Source organism: Hydra vulgaris, chromosome 02 (genome assembly GCF_038396675.1).
Source record: "Hydra vulgaris chromosome 02, alternate assembly HydraT2T_AEP".
In the NCBI taxonomy this organism is placed as follows: domain Eukaryota; kingdom Metazoa; phylum Cnidaria; class Hydrozoa; order Anthoathecata; family Hydridae; genus Hydra; species Hydra vulgaris.
The window spans coordinates 51,922,501-51,941,865 of NC_088921.1; the positions used below are offsets into that span (position 1 = coordinate 51,922,501).

At 29.6% G+C, this 19,365-nt stretch overlaps 1 protein-coding gene across 2 annotated transcripts in view; it reads left to right on the forward strand.

The window, feature by feature from the left end:
• LOC100211463 (metacaspase-2) overlaps positions 1-19,365 on the forward strand; it is an 84,232-nt gene that overhangs the window by 28,921 nt on the left and 35,946 nt on the right. For both annotated transcript variants that reach the window (XM_065791322.1, XM_065791323.1), the window contains exons 7-8: positions 4,380-4,488; positions 11,238-11,262. In XM_065791322.1, coding sequence (XP_065647394.1) covers positions 4,380-4,488; positions 11,238-11,262 — 134 coding nt within the window. The remainder of the gene's footprint in view (positions 1-4,379; positions 4,489-11,237; positions 11,263-19,365) is intronic.

Below are 19,365 nucleotides of genomic sequence, written 5' to 3' on the forward strand. Positions count from 1 at the left end.
AGCTTTCTTCCATAGCTCTTCGTGTCTAGTGTATCTGTCAATTCTTCTCTCAATCTAAATAAATAAAAACTTTTGAAATTTAGTATATAAAAATGTTTAAATATTTGACAAATCTTAATTAGTTTTAGTTTCCTTAAATGTTTATTACCCTCTAACTCTTCATCAAGGCAAGCACTGATAAACATTTTTCAGTCTTGTCTTTGATCTTGAAGAAAGTCTAGGTCTTCTTTTATTGTAGCACTGTCTCTTGTCATAGAAGTATCCTGATGCATTGTGTACTCAAACTGTTGAGAACTGATGTCAAACAGGTTATCTGTCATGATCAGGAACTTTTCTCGCTGCTTTTGAGATGCATTTGGTTTCATTTTTTGCTTGTAAATTTCTAGAAACTTGTTTAGTATGCTTACTTCTGAAAGAACATAGTTCAAAAAACCACAAGCAAACAGTGTTCTCCAGTCACAGCGTTGCAAGGCCCGTAAGTTCCTTTGCACTTCATACTTCAAGAAGATTTTATGCACAAGCAAAATTAGTCTTGATTGGTCTAAATCTTTTAATCCTGGGGGAAATAATGTACAGAAAGTATCTAATAACATGACCATTAGTAGGCAATTGCCTGCTAGGTAGAGAGAACAGTGGAGTTTTAAGGAGATAAACGGGTGTTCTTGGGTTGTAATTGATTGGCTTTAAAGCTCCTTTTTTAGCTTTAGCTCTTCCGATTTTTGTGAAATATTCAAATCTTTGAACAAAGAAATGATTTTAACATTTATAAAGTTAAATATAAAAACTAATAAACTGTGCTTTTAAGTGTATTGAGTATTAATATAATAAGAACTTGGCAGACAGTAGTAGCAGTGGGCTGGTGAGGTTCTTGGATTTAGGGTAAGGATAAGAGGGGGAAAAGAGTTGGTGGGCATGGTCAATATGATTAAGAATAAAATAATACATACAAAAATAAACAAAAGTATTTTTATTGTACATCAGCATTAATCTACTATTTCCTTTGTTAGGTAAGCTTGAACAGGAAAATGCTGTCTGCTGAAATTTGTTAAATTAATTGATTTTTTACATTATAATACATGTATTATTTATGTCTGAAATAATCATATCCAATATCTTATACAATGTACAAGATATTATTTTATTGTATAAACATGTAAAATATATCTGTTTATAAATACTTAGCATACTTAAAATTTTTCCTGGGAACTCATACTAGTTAGCAAAATCCACAGGACACCTTAAAATTTTTTTTTTTGCATTTTTGGGTCACCCTTATATATATATATATATATATATATATATATATATATATATATATATATATATATATATATATATATATATATATATATATATGCATATATATATATATATGTATATATATATATATATATGTATATATATATATATATATATATGTATATATATATATATATATATATATATATATATATATCAACTTGTTTCTCCGCGCAGCGGCCTTGTTCGTCGAGGTTCGTGTTTCGGAGTTATAGAGTTGAGAGAGGGTTATAACCACAATTAAGTAGCCTCCTCATCTGTAGTGGCCTTTTGGGCCTTGGGGAGGTGAAACAACAAAAAAAAAATATATATATATATATATATATATGTGTGTATATATATATATATATATATATATATATATATATATATATATATATATATATATATATATATATATATATATATATATATATATATATATATATATATATATATTAGAGTTATGACTTTTTAAACAAATTATTTCCTGTCATAAATCAATGAAATTTTGTTAGAAAACATTGAAAACATGTTCAATTCCTCTAGGTTGTAAAAAAAGGTCACCCCATAATTAAAATTACGAATTGTCATTTATTTAATCTTGTTACTGCTACTACTATTATGTGTGACTTTGCTGAAAATCATTTAAAACTTGTATAGATTAGAAGTGTTTAGAACTTTAGAACATTTTGGAAAATTCCAGAATATTTTAGACAACTTTAGAACATTCTGGAACAATTTAGAACATTCTGGAACAATTTAGAACATTCTGGAACAATTAAGAATATTCTAGAACATTTTAGAATATTCTAGAACAATTTAGAACACTCTGGAACAATTAAGAATATTCTAGAACAGTTTAGAACATTCTGGAACAACTTAGAATATTTTAGAACAATTTAGACTGTGTATATATAGCTGCTTATCTAGTTTTATAGTTATTACAGAAGCATGGCAACATGCAAGCCTACACATGGCAACATGCAAGCCTACACATGGTGACACAAGCCTAGCGATAGTAGCATTTATAAGAACAAGGAGGTCTGGACTGATAATCTGGTAAAATTTGAAGACTCATATAAAGAAAAAAGAATGGTCCCTTTGGAAGAATATGCATCGGAAGAAAAGTGCCAAATGCCTCTCCAAAAGTAAATTATCAAACGCTACCATTTCTTTGGACCAAAAATCAAAGGAAGAAAGGAGCGAATAGTGGAAATTCTTGAAGAAGTCACCAAATTGTGGAAGATCAAACTGAATTTTTCTCATGTATCTGATCAAGTTATACGAGCAAACCTTGATAAAATACTGAATGATGCATAATGAATGTGTCAATATTATAAAGATGTCAAGCAGGGAAGCTTCAAACCCCTTGATGAATTTTTTGATATTACTAAAGTGGATGGAACATGGTTATCTTCCGAGGACAAGCAATTGTACCATCTCCAAGTGGAAAGCAATGGAACAGTGGGATACTCTACAGGCCAAGCAGCCAGTAAAGAAATGACCCATCCCTCTAAAAGAAAAACTTTCTAATAGGTCATCCAACTCATCATCTTACTATCCTGGTTTTAGTGGTTCTGACTCTGAGGCTGACAACAGTGAATATAAAAACAATGAAGAAGATAAGACTACTACACCAAGCAGAAAACATCATTGGTGACCTACATGAGAGTATCAACAAGCAAAGCTGCTAACATATGCAAGCAATTGGCTTGTGAAGGCATTGATATCCTAACTCCATTTTAATCAGCTATTTACAAGTCAGCAATCAAAGAGGCAATCAAGCTGAAAAAAGAAATGATTAAAAAATTGCATATGGAAAGTTGGAATTCATATGGAATTCAATATTTCACATATGGAATTCAATACAGATGATTGTTGCAGATACCACCTGTGTTAACACTGGAAAAAATGAATGGTGTTGTTGTAATATTGCAACGAATGTTCACAGAGAAACTCATCAACAAACCTCAGTTTATCAGTTGTCAACACCATGTATTAGATAGAATCCTCCGTTTGGTGATGGATGAAGAACTTGGAAGTAAAACACGATTGCCGAACATCGAATATCCTTTTGTATCTCAACTGTTGAAGGAGTGCGAACAACTGAAAACACAGTTTGATAATGGAATAGAAGTAATTCTCAAAACATCAGGCTGGAGAGATGATATGGATTTTTTATTTCATTTCACTCAAATGTTCCGATTTTTTGATGAAAAGGGTAATTTCCCTTGGCTTGGTTTCAGAAATTACTCAACATCAGCAATATAAGGTGGAATTCTAGAGCTATACTAGCGATCCTAGCCTTCATTTAAATTCCTTCAACAAGGACAGTTCTGAAGAGAGTATGTTGATTTACATTGTATGGCTGGGCAGACCATTGGTTTACAGACTAACTAAACAATGAAAATGACTTTAATAACTTGGCTGAAGTACTGAATCTATACAAGAAGGCTTTAAGCTCTTTGAAAAATCACTGGAAGTGAGAGTCATCCATACTACAGATCCCCAGAAGTAATCGATGCACAGAGTGCGCAATCAAAGTAATGAAGGAAATGTATTCGTCATGCAAAAAAAAGACAAATTCTTTTCCTTATATGCAACAAGCAAGAGCAAGGCCAACGGTCTGAGCCATTGTTGGATTGAAAGTTTATTGCATTACATGACTATGACATTCTAAATACATTTGAATACATAGTAGTACTTATGTCAAAATCGATTTTTCAATGATGGGGTGAACTTTTTTTAAAAGATATGCAAATAATAGTTCATTTCGTGCTTTATAGATAAAAGTTCATTAAACTACCGTACAGGGAGCATGGGGTTGAAAAAAAGTCATAACTCTAATATATATATATATATATATATATATATATATATATATATATATATATATATATATATATATATATATATATATATATATATATATATATATATCCATACATACATACATATATATATATATATAAATATATATATATATATATATATATATATATATATATATATATATATATATATATATATATACACATACATACATATTTATATATATCAATATAAGATTTGATAATTGTTATAGTATTTAAACATAGCCAGGTGACGAAATATTTTGCATAAATGATCTTCCTATTCAAGAATCTATTAAAGATGAATTGCTTGAAATATTTCGGAGTAAAGATTCTATGAGTCTTGTTGTCAAAAGTAAGAAGATTTTAATTAAATTTTTCTTTTTTAATTTAATTATTCATTTCTGAAATTTTTTTTAAATTTAAATTTGTACATATAATAGGTATAAAAACGATGAGAAAAAAAAATATTTATATACGCACACACACACACATTTATATATATATATATATTTATATATATATATATAATTACATATATATATATGTAATTATATATAGCGTACATATATATATACATATATATATATGTAGTTATATATAGCGTTAATCAGGGTTGTGCAGAGGGTGAGTCATCAAAGCCAATTGCTCATGTTTTTTGCCCAGCTTCCGTTGCTAAATTCACATCTTAATAAAACTCTTCTATGGTTTTTGGTCCAGACAACATTCCTGTTATAGTCTTACAAAAGTTTACTCCAGAACACTTTTTAATTCTTTTTAAACTGTTTGATAAGTACTTGACTGAATCACTGAATCTTGTTTTCCTGCTTGCCAGAAAATAGCATATGTGGTTCCAACTTTTAAAAACTCTGGAGAACATTATAACTTATCTAACTATTATATATATATATATATATATATATATATATATATATATATATATATATATATATATATATATATATATATATATATATTAGGCAAAGGCTAGGAGAAGCCAACTCTGACTTAAGATACTCCCTGCCTAGAGGCTCTTGGTTGAGTAAAGGCTAGAGATGGTGTCTCAATAAAAATGTTCATCTTGGGCTGACGTTAATTGCATACGGCTACTTTCTTGTAGAAGGCCTCTTAGGCAAAGACTTAAGGGGTAAAAAGATTCTATCTGTTGACTAGCTTTGCACCCCTTCTTTATCTATTAGGTTGGCATAGATGTATTTATAAAATATTGTTTCTATTTGAAGACCTTAGTGCTAAAAGTACTTGAGTCACAAAATAGTCATTCTGAGAAAATGGAGTTTGAATATTCAAACTGATCCTGAAATCAGGCAAGACATGCTAATGAATTTCTCATCTCCTATACATTTGCATTATTATAATGAATAAACCTGCTTATTTTAAAGCCTTACGCCTTAATCTTTTAGAAGATATGTTTAATTTATTTTTTGGACTTAAGTAGTTTTTCTCCTATTAGGAGAGTTAGGTACTTTTTGCACCAAAAAAAACACAGAACTAATGTAATTTTTCAACATATTATTACAATAAAGAAATAAGTCTATTCTATATCTTCAATGTCACTCGTGTCTCCATCTATGCCATGAATATTGCTATAAAAAGTAACTCCTTTGGGAAGATTGACATGGGTTAAGAGATCACAAATGTCATGAAATTTTGCAGTTTTAACAGGCAAAAAAATTATGTATGCTCTATTAGGTTTGAGTGAAAGGATAGTTGAAAGTTTTTTACTACATTTTAAAGTTTTTATGACATCACAACATTCTCCGGTCAATGAAATTCTACTTAGTGGTACATTGCCTCGTTCAAATTTTGCTCCTCTAAACTTGCTAATTCCAGTTACTGGTTTTATTAAAGGATCATAAGCTCTTTTAAAGTCCAGTACTTTAACAACTGGGGTTCCATCTTGAATCATGTTGTCTGTAAGAGGATGTTCTACGTAAACAACATTAAATGGTTTTCTGGTATTTGTATTCTTTACAAGCTATACCCACTGTGAAGGTAGAATTACCCTGTCCTTCTTTCTTCTCCTTTTTTCAATGCGCCCAAAATTACGATCACAAGGCATTCGGCTATGTCTTGGAAGAGGATACTTTACATAAGCTTGTGTTATAGAGACATTCTTATTTACCATTCTTTGTAGATAAGCAAAGATGTAACGGTTTTTATTCTGTGAAAAACAGTTATCCATGAAAATCACAATCTTTGTAGTTGTAGATGTAAGACCAAAAATGTAATGATCCAAACATGAAATGACTTCATTTTGGCCCTTAGCTGCAAAATGCTCAGCATACAGATACATGTGAGCAGATTCATTTACATTGTCATGAATGCACAGGTTGTGAATCCAAAGTTGGCGCTTATAATATTCTTGTCCAATGCAAGTTAGAGGAAGCGGTAAATTTTTTTCAAAGTCCAAACAGATCACTGCAGTGTTTTTGCTTAGTTTTGCAGCTTCTGTGGCTTCGTTGATTTGCATATTTAACACATTAGCTTTCTTTATGTGAAGCTCATGTTGAAATTTCAATTTATTTACAAGAATGGCATCATTAATAGACTCTTTAATAATAGAATTTTTTACATTTATCGCATATGTCACTTCTTGGAAATCCAAATTTAATATTAAATTCAAAGTTAAATATGTCAAGGTAAAGCCAGTATTTACAATCATTGGGTATAAGATCTGGGTTTGCCTTTAAAAATAGGTGATGCATTTCTGCCACAGTCAGAGATGAATCCAGGTATTTTTTGTGTTTGTTTTTTGATCGGCTGCAGTGGCTTTCACGTGCAGGAAACAGTTCAATGTGATCACAAACACAATCTCTAATTTTACCCCGGCCATCTTCAATGGGAACAGTAAAGTTAAGAACTTTTCTCTTAAGCCTAGATTCCTTTACCCCATGTATTGCAAGAAACGCTGCTTTGCAAACGGTAACAGTTTGATCCATTGCAGTGACTGAATAGAAAAAGCTACTTTGTTCTTTGCCATTTTCTTTTCTAGGTCTTCGACGAATATTATTGACAGGGGTTATATTTATGCAACCCTGCAGATATGTATTTTGTTCATCATGATCTTTAAGAGCAGAAAATGCAGAAAAAATCTGTTCTTTTTCAATATCTGTGAACTTAGTTAGACATCTACAACGACATTCAATTATGGCAGGCTTCCTTGATGGCTTCAGCTTTTTACCATAAGATGTGTTAGCTTTTCCTGAAATAATTCTTTTAAATTAAATATTGATGTTTTAAATGTTGTCATTTTATGTTACATAAATATTTACATGCAATTAGAAAAGATATAAGTTGGGTGTTTTTTACTAATTTATTACTGCTCAGTACATTAGGAAAATGTACACTTTTTGTGAGTAAGAAAAAAGTGCTACAAAAAGTGAACACACTTTGACTACACACAGTGTGCTTTATATAAAACTATATAAAAAATATATAGTTTTATATTATATATAATAACATTAGAAATAATAACATGTGTATATGACATATATTTGTATTACATATATAACATAACTAGTACTAAACAAGTTTAAATATCAATAATATATACATATATATATATATATACATATATATATATATATATATATATATATATATATATATATATATATATATATATATATATATATATATATATATATATATATATATATTGTTGTTTTGATTATGTAATAATAATCAATTTTTTCGTTTTGAGAGTGATCAATATAAAGTGAAATAATCACAAAATAGATCAATAAATAAATAAAAAAAAGTAAGATGAAAAAAAACAACTTTTTTACGGTACTTAAAGTTTCATGCCATTTGCGGCACTCATAAGCCATATATTTAAATCAAGAAAAAACCGTTCAAAAATACAATTAAAAAACCATTACAAAATTAAAGAAAACAACAATGGAATGAGTTCTGACGTCAAATAATAATAATAGTATTTTTGAACGGTTTTTTCTTGATTTAAATATATGGCTGATGAGTGCCGCAAACGGCATGAAACTTTAAGTACCGTAAAGAAGTTGTTTTTTTTCATCTTACTTTTTTTTTTTTTTATTTTTTTTTTATTTATATATATATATATATATATATAGATATATAGATATATATAGATATATATGTATATATATACTGTTATTTCTGACTTTAGCCAGCTTAATGTCATTTCTTTTCCATTTTGAGGTTGTTAGTCTTCTTTTTTTGGCTTTGGATTTAATTTTGGGTAAGATAGCGTTCGCCTCGTCCGCCATTTTTTTAAAGTTATGAACTAATTCTAACAGCCACTTGGCGGGAAAAGCTAAGTTAAGAACTTTTAGCACCGAAATTTAGGACTTAAGTACTTTTTGTCCATAAAATTGTATAATTCTTATTTTTGGTATGTTTAAAAGAGGGGCTTAGGTGCATTTTTAAATGTTGCAATTTATCCAGTACAAAGGGTTTAACCGTGTTAAAAAAAATTACTAATTAACTCAATTTTGTCAAAATGTGACTTAAGTACTTTTAGCACTAAGGTCTTCATTTTAGAATGGTGAATCTTCTTGACTTAATGCATGGGTTTTGCTTGTGTCTCTGTTTTTATGATTAAACAATTCATTCAATTATCTCCTAAATAGGATACAGCTCTAAAACTCAGTTTTCTAGTTCTGAGGCTGGCTGGTAGTCAGATTTCCTCAAATTTGTGATTAGCACTCAGAGAATCTGATTTCATTACCAACTGTAAAGTATTAGTCAAGCCATGTTGTGCATGGTTGGTATCCCTGTTCGTACTTTTGGTGTGCATAGTCAAGGCCACATTTGGAGCCCTTTATTATGGTTTTATTAATAGTAATGAGACAATTGCTTGGACTATATAATAACGTACTGAGTACTATTTGTGCTTTGAGTCAAGTTCTTTAAAAAAATCCATAAATGACTAAAGTATAAAAACTATAAAACACAAAAAACCATTGTCATCCCCATTTTCCCTAAATCTATCATTCACTCATATTTGTGGTCTTTGAAGTAACTTTTTTTCTATTGTGTCATATGTCCTGCAAAGTTCACCAGACCTGCTTACTCTTTGTGAGACGAATTGAGTTCAGCTGTCTCATTTTGTGATCTTAGTGTTGATGGTTAAATTGACCAATCCTTTTCTCTTCATGCTTCAGCCAATATCATTGTTGTTGGTGACTTTAATGCTCATCACACTGAATGGCTTGGCTCTTGTGTCAGTGTTTCTGCAGTTTTCTCAATCTTTAACACAAGTAGTCAACTTTGCAACTCACTATCCGGACAATTTGTATCATTTACCTTTTCTAATCGACTTGTGAATTGTTTCTGATCCTAGTCAGTGCTTAGTTTCTTGATAGGTGCTTTTGATCACAGTGTGATCTCTCTAGAGCTATTATCTTATTCTTATTCATCATCAGAATCCCCCTATCATTGTACCTCTTACAACTACCTTAAAGCTGACTGGGACTCTTTCCGTGATTTCCTTTGTGATGGCTCTTGAGTAGAAATAAAGTCTTGTATTTTATCTCAAAAATTAGGCTCCAGCGACTTCTGGAGAATCTTTAACAGTGTCTATAATAATAGCAAATCTGTTATTCTACCTCTTTTGCATGGTTCAAATATTGTTACCTCACCTAAAGACAAAGCTAATTTGTTTGCTAAGAATCTTTTATCAATTAGATCTCTTGAATCCACTAATCACAACCTACCTGATATAGTTGACAAACAAGTTGATCCATTGCTTGACATTTGTATCACTCCAGCTTCTCTAAATAAAGTGATTTCCTGCTTAGACTCTTCTATAGCTTGTATATCAGACAATATACAGTCTTGCAGAAGTTTTCTCTGGAGCTGTTGTCTATACTTTCAAAACTATTTAACAAGTGCTTATCAGAGTCTTGATTTCCAGCCAGCCAGAAAGCGGCATCTGTTATCCCTATTTTTAAAAAATTTTCTGGAGCGATTTGACTCGTCTAACTACTGTCCCATTAGTCTTCTTCCTATCATTAGTTAAGTTTTTGAGTCTTTAATTAACAATCACTTAATCTCTAATCTTGAATCTAATAACTTTTTGATCATCAATATGGATTTCGATTTTCTTGTTTCACTGTTAATTTGATAATGGTAAAAACCGATAGGTTTTATGGTGCATTAGATAAGGGTCGAAAGGTTAACTCTTACTTCCGATTTTTCTTGGAAACCATATATCAAATCCATTGCAAAATTAGCATCTGCTAAGTTTGCATTTTTTTATCGTGCTCACTACTTTTTTACTTCGGATTCTATTCTTCATCTTTAAAAATCTTAAATCTGATCTTGTATGGAATACTGTTCTCATATCTGGAGCGGATTTTCTAATAATGGCTTTTCTCTTTCATTACAAGGTGCAAAAACGCATTGTAAACATAATTGGACCTGCTCTTGCAGCCAACTGTCAACCATTATCACTTCGTTGTAATGTTGCTCCTCTTTGTCTTTTATATAAATGTTATAATGGACAGTGCTCTAAAAAGCTAGTGTCTCTTGTGCCTTCTACTAAACTTCATTCTCATGTGACTCATCATTCAAATAAGTCTCATCAGGATGACACAGTAAGAGGACTCCTACTGTGACTATTTTTAAGTGCTTCAAATATTCTTCTTTGTCAATTTTTTTTCCTTAAACATCAGTTCTTTGGAATTCGCTCTCGTTATCTTGTTTTCCTGATTCATATAATTTGCAATTTTTTAAATTGTCTGTTAGTCATTATTTTGCTTTATAAAGTTTTTTCTTTTCCAGTAACTTCCGTATAATATATATATATATATATATATATATATATATATATATATATATATATATATATATATATATATATTTATATATATATATATATATATATATATATATATATATATATATATATATATATATATATATATATATATATATATATATATATATATATATATATATATATATATATATATATTAGAGTTTAAATAAATCTTATAATAAAATATTTATTATTTGTTTAACATTTTATTTAAGAATTTTTATAACATTTAAGTAACAGTATTACAATTTTGTTTTTATTGCATGATTTTTTTTTTTTAGGTTCTGGAGTATATCCTATAAAAAAGTATGAGTTTTTATAATATTATAAAAGTTTTTTTCAATCTTTATTTAAACTATTATTTGTGAGTTTGGATTAGTGAGAATCAATAATCCAAATAGTATAATAAGAATCCAATAATATATTAAGAATTTTGGAGAATTAAGAATATATTTAAAAAATTGGGTTGCTGTAACATTTTTTAACACAAACCTTTTTTTTTTTTACTGAGTTACACAATGAGTTAATGTTTTCAATTTTATCATCAGTCTTTTCATTTTTTTATTATATACTGTTCTTTATTCTTTTTTATTTTAAACTATTTCACTCCCAACAAGGTTGCAAACAACCACTATTAAGTTGGAAGTTACTAGAAAACAAAGAATAGTGTCATAGAATTGGGCCAGCCTGTCTTTTGGAAGACCGGCCCAAATATGATGGCAGTGTTTTGTGTAGAAACAAATATTGAATTTGTGAAGGTGGAGAATGAAATCAGGAGTAAGAAAATGGTGGGCGCAATAGGATAAGGCAACCTTAGGGGATGCTAAATTTACTATGGATGTATATGAAATTTTGGATGTATTTTAGGGTGACAAATGAATGCATTGGAAAAAATATTTTTTTCTTTCTTATGCTTTCTCAACTTTTTATTTGGTTCCATATAATGAAAAAATGATTTTGGGAAATTTTTGATGGAGTATGTTAATGTTTAGGGGTTGCTCAGCCAGTTTTTTAATTTTGCAAGATTGCTTGAACACACAATTTTTCATATATCTCATCACTTATCGCATCTATTCTACTAATTATGTTGAGAATATTATCAATATTTTATTATTTCCTAATCTAATGAGTCATTATGCATAATAAACTTTGTTATTTTTTTTAAATTAATAAGTTAAAAATAAAATACCACTGTAAAACTTCAACATCCACTTAAGTTATTGTATCAGTATTGCACTACTGCTGAAATTAGTGCATCATCCTGTAATTCCAAATGAGTTCTTTATCTTGAATGAAAATACATTTTAAAAACACATAATTTGATAGATATTTTCGAAGTCAATTTATAATGGAGACTAGAAGTCAAAATAAAGTATGGTGTGCTAGTCAAGTTATAGCTGTGATCACGGGACAAAAGTTGCCATCTAAAAAGCAAGTTTTGCAAACTCATTTTTTCTTTAAAAATAACAACAATGTAAGAGAAACTGCAGGTCTTGTGATAGATCTGGTTCTAGACTTTTGGCAAAGAGCTAGAGTTCTGACAACGTTATCATGTTATAACACATGTTGAAAAACTTGTTGAGAAATACGGAAAGTTGAAAAGAAATATATAAAATAAAGGCAAAACAGAAACTAAGCAGAAAAATGAAGAAACTTTTTCTCAAGAAATCGAAGAACTGTTTGATATTGCTCATGAAGATGCTTTAAAATTATTCACGATAGAAGAAGGCAAAACATTTCTTATACTACAAAGAGAAGGAAGAAAAGGCTACATGAGTTCAGTTGAATTGTGAACTGTTCAAACAAGAACAGCGTATTTTAGACAGAAAAATAGCAAACAAAGAAAGAAAAATAAAAGAGCTAGATAGAAAAGAAAAAAACGTGTTCAACAGTCACAGACCCAGTTTTGACTGAATCAGACTCCTCTCAGGGTACTGATAATGAAGTAGATGACTTTGTTCCATCAATAGCAAAAAAACTAAAAAAGAGGGAAGAAACAAATAAAAAGTAAGTGATTACTCCAGGATTTTGTTTAGCTCTTGATTGTTTGAAAATTCCGAATCATTCTGGTTCCTTGGTTTTGTCTACAATTTGTCAAGGGTTAAGTGCCAATATTGAACATGTTTCAACATCATATGAATCTCTTTAATGTGCACATCGTATGTGTAATGTGAAATTGTAAAGAAGTTACAAAAAGAATCATTTTAGAATTCAAGCCACAAGTTCCATTAACTGTTCATTGGGACAAAAAATTGTTACCTGATTTGAACAGCAGAGATAAAGTGGATCGACTGCCTATATTAGTGACAGGATGTGATGTAGAAAAACTGTTGTCAGTCCCAAAACTGGATAGATGCACCGGTAAACAAATGAGTTATGCAACAGAACAAGTTTTAAAAGATTGGAACATTTCATATGACAAAATTGTGGCACTCTGTTTTGATACTACTTCAAGCAATACAGGTATTTCATTCAGGTGCTTGTACCTTGCTGGAAAAATTAATTGGAAAGTCTTTATTACACACAGCCTTTGACACCACGTTCATGAAGTGATTTTATCCCATGTTTACAAAACTTGCTTTGGAGCATCTTCTGGTTCAGAGATCAAGTTGTTTCTACAATTTTGTGATTAGTGGAGTAAATTCAATTCTGAATCTTGGCTCTTAACTGATGCAGACTTCAAAGTGTATGGTTCGCTTGTACCATCAGCAATAGAATTTGCTGTAAATATCTGCTAGGAACAAAATTACCTCGTGATGATTACAAAGAATTTTTGCAACTGTCGATAATTTTTTTTGGAAAAACTCCTCCAGGTCAAGGCGGAATAACCTTTTGTACTCCTGGTGATATGCACCAAGCACGATGGATGGTAAAAGCACTCTACTCTATTAAAATATACTTGTTTTGACATCAATTTCATTTAACAAAAAATGAAGAGAAGAATCTTCTAAAACTTTAAATTTTTTCCATTTTGATTTACATGGAACACTGGTTTTGGGCTCCCATCTCTTTATCTGCTCCTCACAATGACCTGATACTGATTAAGAAGTTGGATAATTTCAAAATATTTAAAAAAGAAGTTGCTGAATCTGCCATAAAAATGTTGATTGCACTTGAAAAGCCAGCTATAAAAAAAAAAAAAAGTAAAAAGGCTTGAAGGTAAAGGATTAATGGATACAATTGTAAAAATGTACTTAGATGACTGTAACAAATAGATCAAAATATGTATTTGAAGTGCTGGGAATAAATTGGACATTCATGAAGGACCATTGCCTAGAGACATGGAGTATAGCAACCGAATACCTAGAAGCAAACAAAATTGTTAATTCTATGAAAGTTGTGAATGAGCTGAAAGAGAGGTGAAACTTGTTTCAGATTACATAAAAATCTTGACAAAAGATGAAACTCAATTGCAATATGTTTTACAAACTGTGGAAGAACATCGACGTTGAATTCCAGATATGCGAAAGTCCACAGTTGTGAATGCATAAATAAAAACAAGTGAGCAATCAACAAGTGAAAACAAGTGAACAATTTGTATAAAATTCTGATGAAAATAAATAAATTTGAATAAACAAATAAAAACTTTGCATCCAAAAAAAATTTAAAATACATTCGTTTTTATTTTCCGTTAACCATTTAATAAGTGCTTAATTGATTCTTGTTTTCCCGCCGGAAAACAAGAATCAATTAAGCACTTATTAAATGAATTTTGGAGAACACTTTTGTAAAGCTATGACAGGTATGTTGTCTGGAAGCCACAGAAGAGTTAATCTGAAAAATTCCTTTAGCAGCGAAAGCCAGAGTGATTCGGATGTCTAACAATAGGTTAGGGTTTCAGGGTTAGGGTTAGGGTAACCCTGACACTAAGGGTTTAGCTAACCCTGACCCTAACCCTAACCCTGTCCCTGAATGGCTTGAAGAATATGACCATTAGATTCAAGAGTGAAATTAGAAAAGTTCTTTGCACAAAATATTTAACTTTCGTTAATTACACAGTTAAAAAGTTTCCAAAAGTCTCTAGAACCTAACTTCTGAAATATGACATTAGATTTAGTAAGCTGGAAAGTTAGCATCAGACAGGATCTTTTTAAATTGATTTCTTGCAATAATAAAACAATATTTTTCTCACAAGAAATGTTCTTGTTAAAAAGATGAAAAAAATGATTAGAAAAGAAATCAGCCTAAGGACCATCACAAAGAAAAGAATTCCAGTCAGCTTTAGAGTAGTAATAGTAGTGCAATAATAGTACATGAGAAGTGAGAAAAAGTATGAGAAAAAGATTTAAAGAGATCATTGCATGGTCAGAACCACTTAAAAGAGAACAAGAAAAAAGTGAACACAAGCTAAGGTCAGAGACAAGACGCAAGTCAAGGAGTAAAGGTAAGCTATAAGGGCTGTCAAGAAAACAAGTCACAAAATTAACTAAGAGATTGAGATATACAGCAGTTATAAACTGTAGTACCAGCAGGGTCAGTGGTGTAAGATGCAAGCCTTCCTTTGTGATGAGCATTAAATTGCTTATAACAACAATATTGATAGAGTGATAAGAGAAAGGACTTTATCAATTTGTTCAAAAATAACATGTAAAAGAGTGCAGTTTTGAGACAAAGGAATATGATAAAGAACAAAAAGAAAAGTGATTAAGTAATAAGGTGCTAAGTGACAGCACATAAAAGTATATTTGGAAGATTCAAACCTGATTTATCCTGACTTACCCCTAAAGTATTTGCCTTGGAGGCCTTTTACAGGACAGGATTGGATGCACCTAATATCTGCCCAAGATTTTTATCAAAACGCTGTCTCTAGCAATTACTCAACCAAGAGCCCCAAGACAGGTTAATTTTAAATCAAATTTAATTTTTCCTAGCTTATGCCTAGAAAAGTGAATTGTTCAAGACAGCAGGACATGGTACATGTAGTACTGGATTACATGTTACCAGTAGCAGAGTGATCGTGTTCATCCTGAACATGACCTGATGTGGAATAGTTAAAAGAGTTTGTTTCTGAAAGCATTTTAAAGCATTAGATAGGATATTTTTGAAATCCATTAAGAAAAAAATTTGTAGTTACTAGTTGGTAACTGAGTTAACCAAAGTTTCTAAGAGACACAAGCTTACATTTAGTATTTTACGGGTGAAGTAACACTGTAACAGAGGTTTGCACAGAACATAAACATACATATAGTAACTTATAGGTATATATTAAACATATATATATTAGATTATGGGTGAACTATTACAATAACTAATAATAATAATAATAATAGTAAGACACCTCTAATTATGTAACAAACAAAAATAGATATTGCTATAGTCATAACAGATATTAGATAGGTTACAGGAAGTTCACTTCTTCTAGCCTTTTTTTACTTTTACTTATTTACTTAATAATGAGCATTTTGGATATTGTAAACACGTGTCTACCCAATGAAATGAACAAAGAAAAAAAAGAAGTGAAGAGAGGTTAACTAATTAACGTTTCATTACAATGTCATTTAAAAATTCTTTGTTCTAATGATGCCTTTTTGCAATATCTTGCAACTTAGCATGCTGCTTCTCACCTATAGTTGGGTCTAAATAGATTTTATGTGGTTCGAGAAGCCCCCTCTAGATAATATTAAAAAAACTATATTAGTTATAACCTATAAAAAATAATGTTAAATAGTAGCTATTTAATTCATTAATTTAAAAGTTAAGTTATAAACTATTCTCACAAATATCCAAGAGAAAATAGTTACATGTTTTTTCTATGTGTGTGTGTGTATATATATATATATATATATATATATATATTTTTTTTTTTTTTTTTTTTTGTTTGTTAATTCACCTCCCCAAGGCCTAGAAGGCCACTACAGACGAGGAGGCTACTTAATTGTGGTTATAACCCTCTCTCAACTCTATAACTCCGAAACACAAACCTTGACGAACAAGGCCGCTGCGCGGAGAAACAAGTTAAGCGCGGTACTACCAGGGACGTGGTGGGGATCGAACTCGGAACCTCTCGCTTATGAAGCGAGCGCTCTACCACTACACCACTACCGCATATATATATATATATATATATATATATATATATATATATATATATATATATATATATATATATATATATATATATATATATATGCATATATATATATATATGCATATATATATATATATGCATATATATATATATATGCATATATATATATATATGCATATATATATATATATGCATATATATATGCATATATTATATATGCATATATATATATGTATATATATAGAGAGAGAGGAGCTCTATATATATACATATATATATATATATGTATATATATATGCATATATATATGCATATATATATATATATATGCATATATATATATATATGCATATATATATATATATATATATATGCATATATATATATATATGCATATATATATATATGTATATATATAGAGAGAGAGGTGCACCAATGCATCGGTGCACCCACAATTTGATTGTGGGTTATTATTTTTGATATAATTTTGATATAATTTTTATATAATTTTATTTTGTTTAATATCCAGCAAGACATTTTGAACAACTTTTTTTTTAAATATATATCTGTGTGTGTGTGTGTGTGTATATATATATATATATATATATATATATATATATATATATATATATATATATATATATATATATATATATATATATATATATATATATATATATATACATGTATATATATATACCGATTGGTAGGCACCGATATATACTCTTTTCTTTTTTATTAATAGGTAAATTAGGATTTTTTTTTTAATTTAATGTTAAAGGTCAATTTTGATGCTAGTTTATTTGCTAAAGTTTGCTTAATTTAAATGCTTGCTAGACTATATTATAGGAGTTAAAGTTAGAAATAAAATTGAATTGATTTAAATCAAGAATTTGCAAAGCAACTAAAAGTCTAATAGACTAATTTTGATATAAATGAAAAAAAACGTTTAAAGCAATTTGTAAATTTTGCAAAATAAAAAGAATAATACAAAAATACAATTTTTTTTTTGTATTTCACATTACCGTTACATTTCTTGATTTTAAATTTATCTCTTTATATAGTTTGAATCCATAAGTCATATAATTGCTTTCCTAAATTATAAATAGACACTAAATGCAGGGAAATTTTGTTTGTATACATACGTAGAAATTTCCAAAACAAACCCTGAGTTTGTTTTGGAAATTTCTACGTATGTATACAAACAAAAGTTTTATTACTGAATATACATTGTAGACAGGTTTTGTATGTGTAGTTACTGAATGTAATTTCTAATTTTGTACACATACCAACAACCTGAAATTGAATTTTTTTTAAGCAAGACTTGTGTAAACATAAGTTAAAATAAGAAAACAAAATAAAATTTTATCTGAAGAAGGCTACATATGTGATAAAGTAGCAAAAAGACTGAAAATTCAAGTGTATACATTAACACGATTAAGAACAACATGGTTGAACTTAACTAAAAAACGCACAGGAAGACTGAGATGCACAACAAAGATGGAAGATAAACATATTGTAGTTACAAGCAAACATAATAGGTGACCTCCAGCCACTATGATTAAAAAAAAATTTAATAAAGAAAGAAAAACTCTAATATCAGTTGATACAGTCAAGTGACAACTATGTAAAGTTGGACTAAATGGTTGTATAGTGTGTCGAAAACCTTTGTTTTGGGATGTAAATAAAAAAAAACTGTTTAAATGGGAAACAGATCGTTAATTGTGGACATTTGATTATTGGAAAAAATTCTTTTAGGCTGATGAATCAAAGTTTGAATTATTTGGAACCAGAAGATGTCTATATGTCTGACGATGGTAGGTGAACATGTTAATGATATTTGTTTGAGTTATCTAATGAAACACATAGAAGGTAGTAGTGTCATGTTTTGGGGTGGTTTGGAGGAGAAAAAGCTGGTGATTTAGTTCAAGTCAAATCAACAATGGATAAAAAAGTGTACCATAGTATTTTGATTCATCATGCGGTACCATCTGGTATTCGTAATATTGGTAAAGGGTTTGTCTTTCAACAAGACAATGACCCTAAACACACTTCTAAATTATGTTCAAATTATTTGAAGACAAAAGAAAAGCAGAAAGTACTTAAAATCATTACTTGGCCTCCTCAATCAGCTGATACAAATCCTATAGAGAAACTATGGGATGAGCTGGACATAAGGGTATGCATAATGTTCCAAACTAATATAAATAGTCTCTCGGAATGTCTCCAAGATACCTGGAAAAACTTAAGTTTAAAAAAATTAGATAAGTTACTCACTCAAATGCCAAATCTCTGTAAGGCTGTCATCCGCGCCAAAGGTAGTCATATTGATGAGAGTAAAATCTTGTTAAATTATTAAATAATTAAATTAAAATATTGTT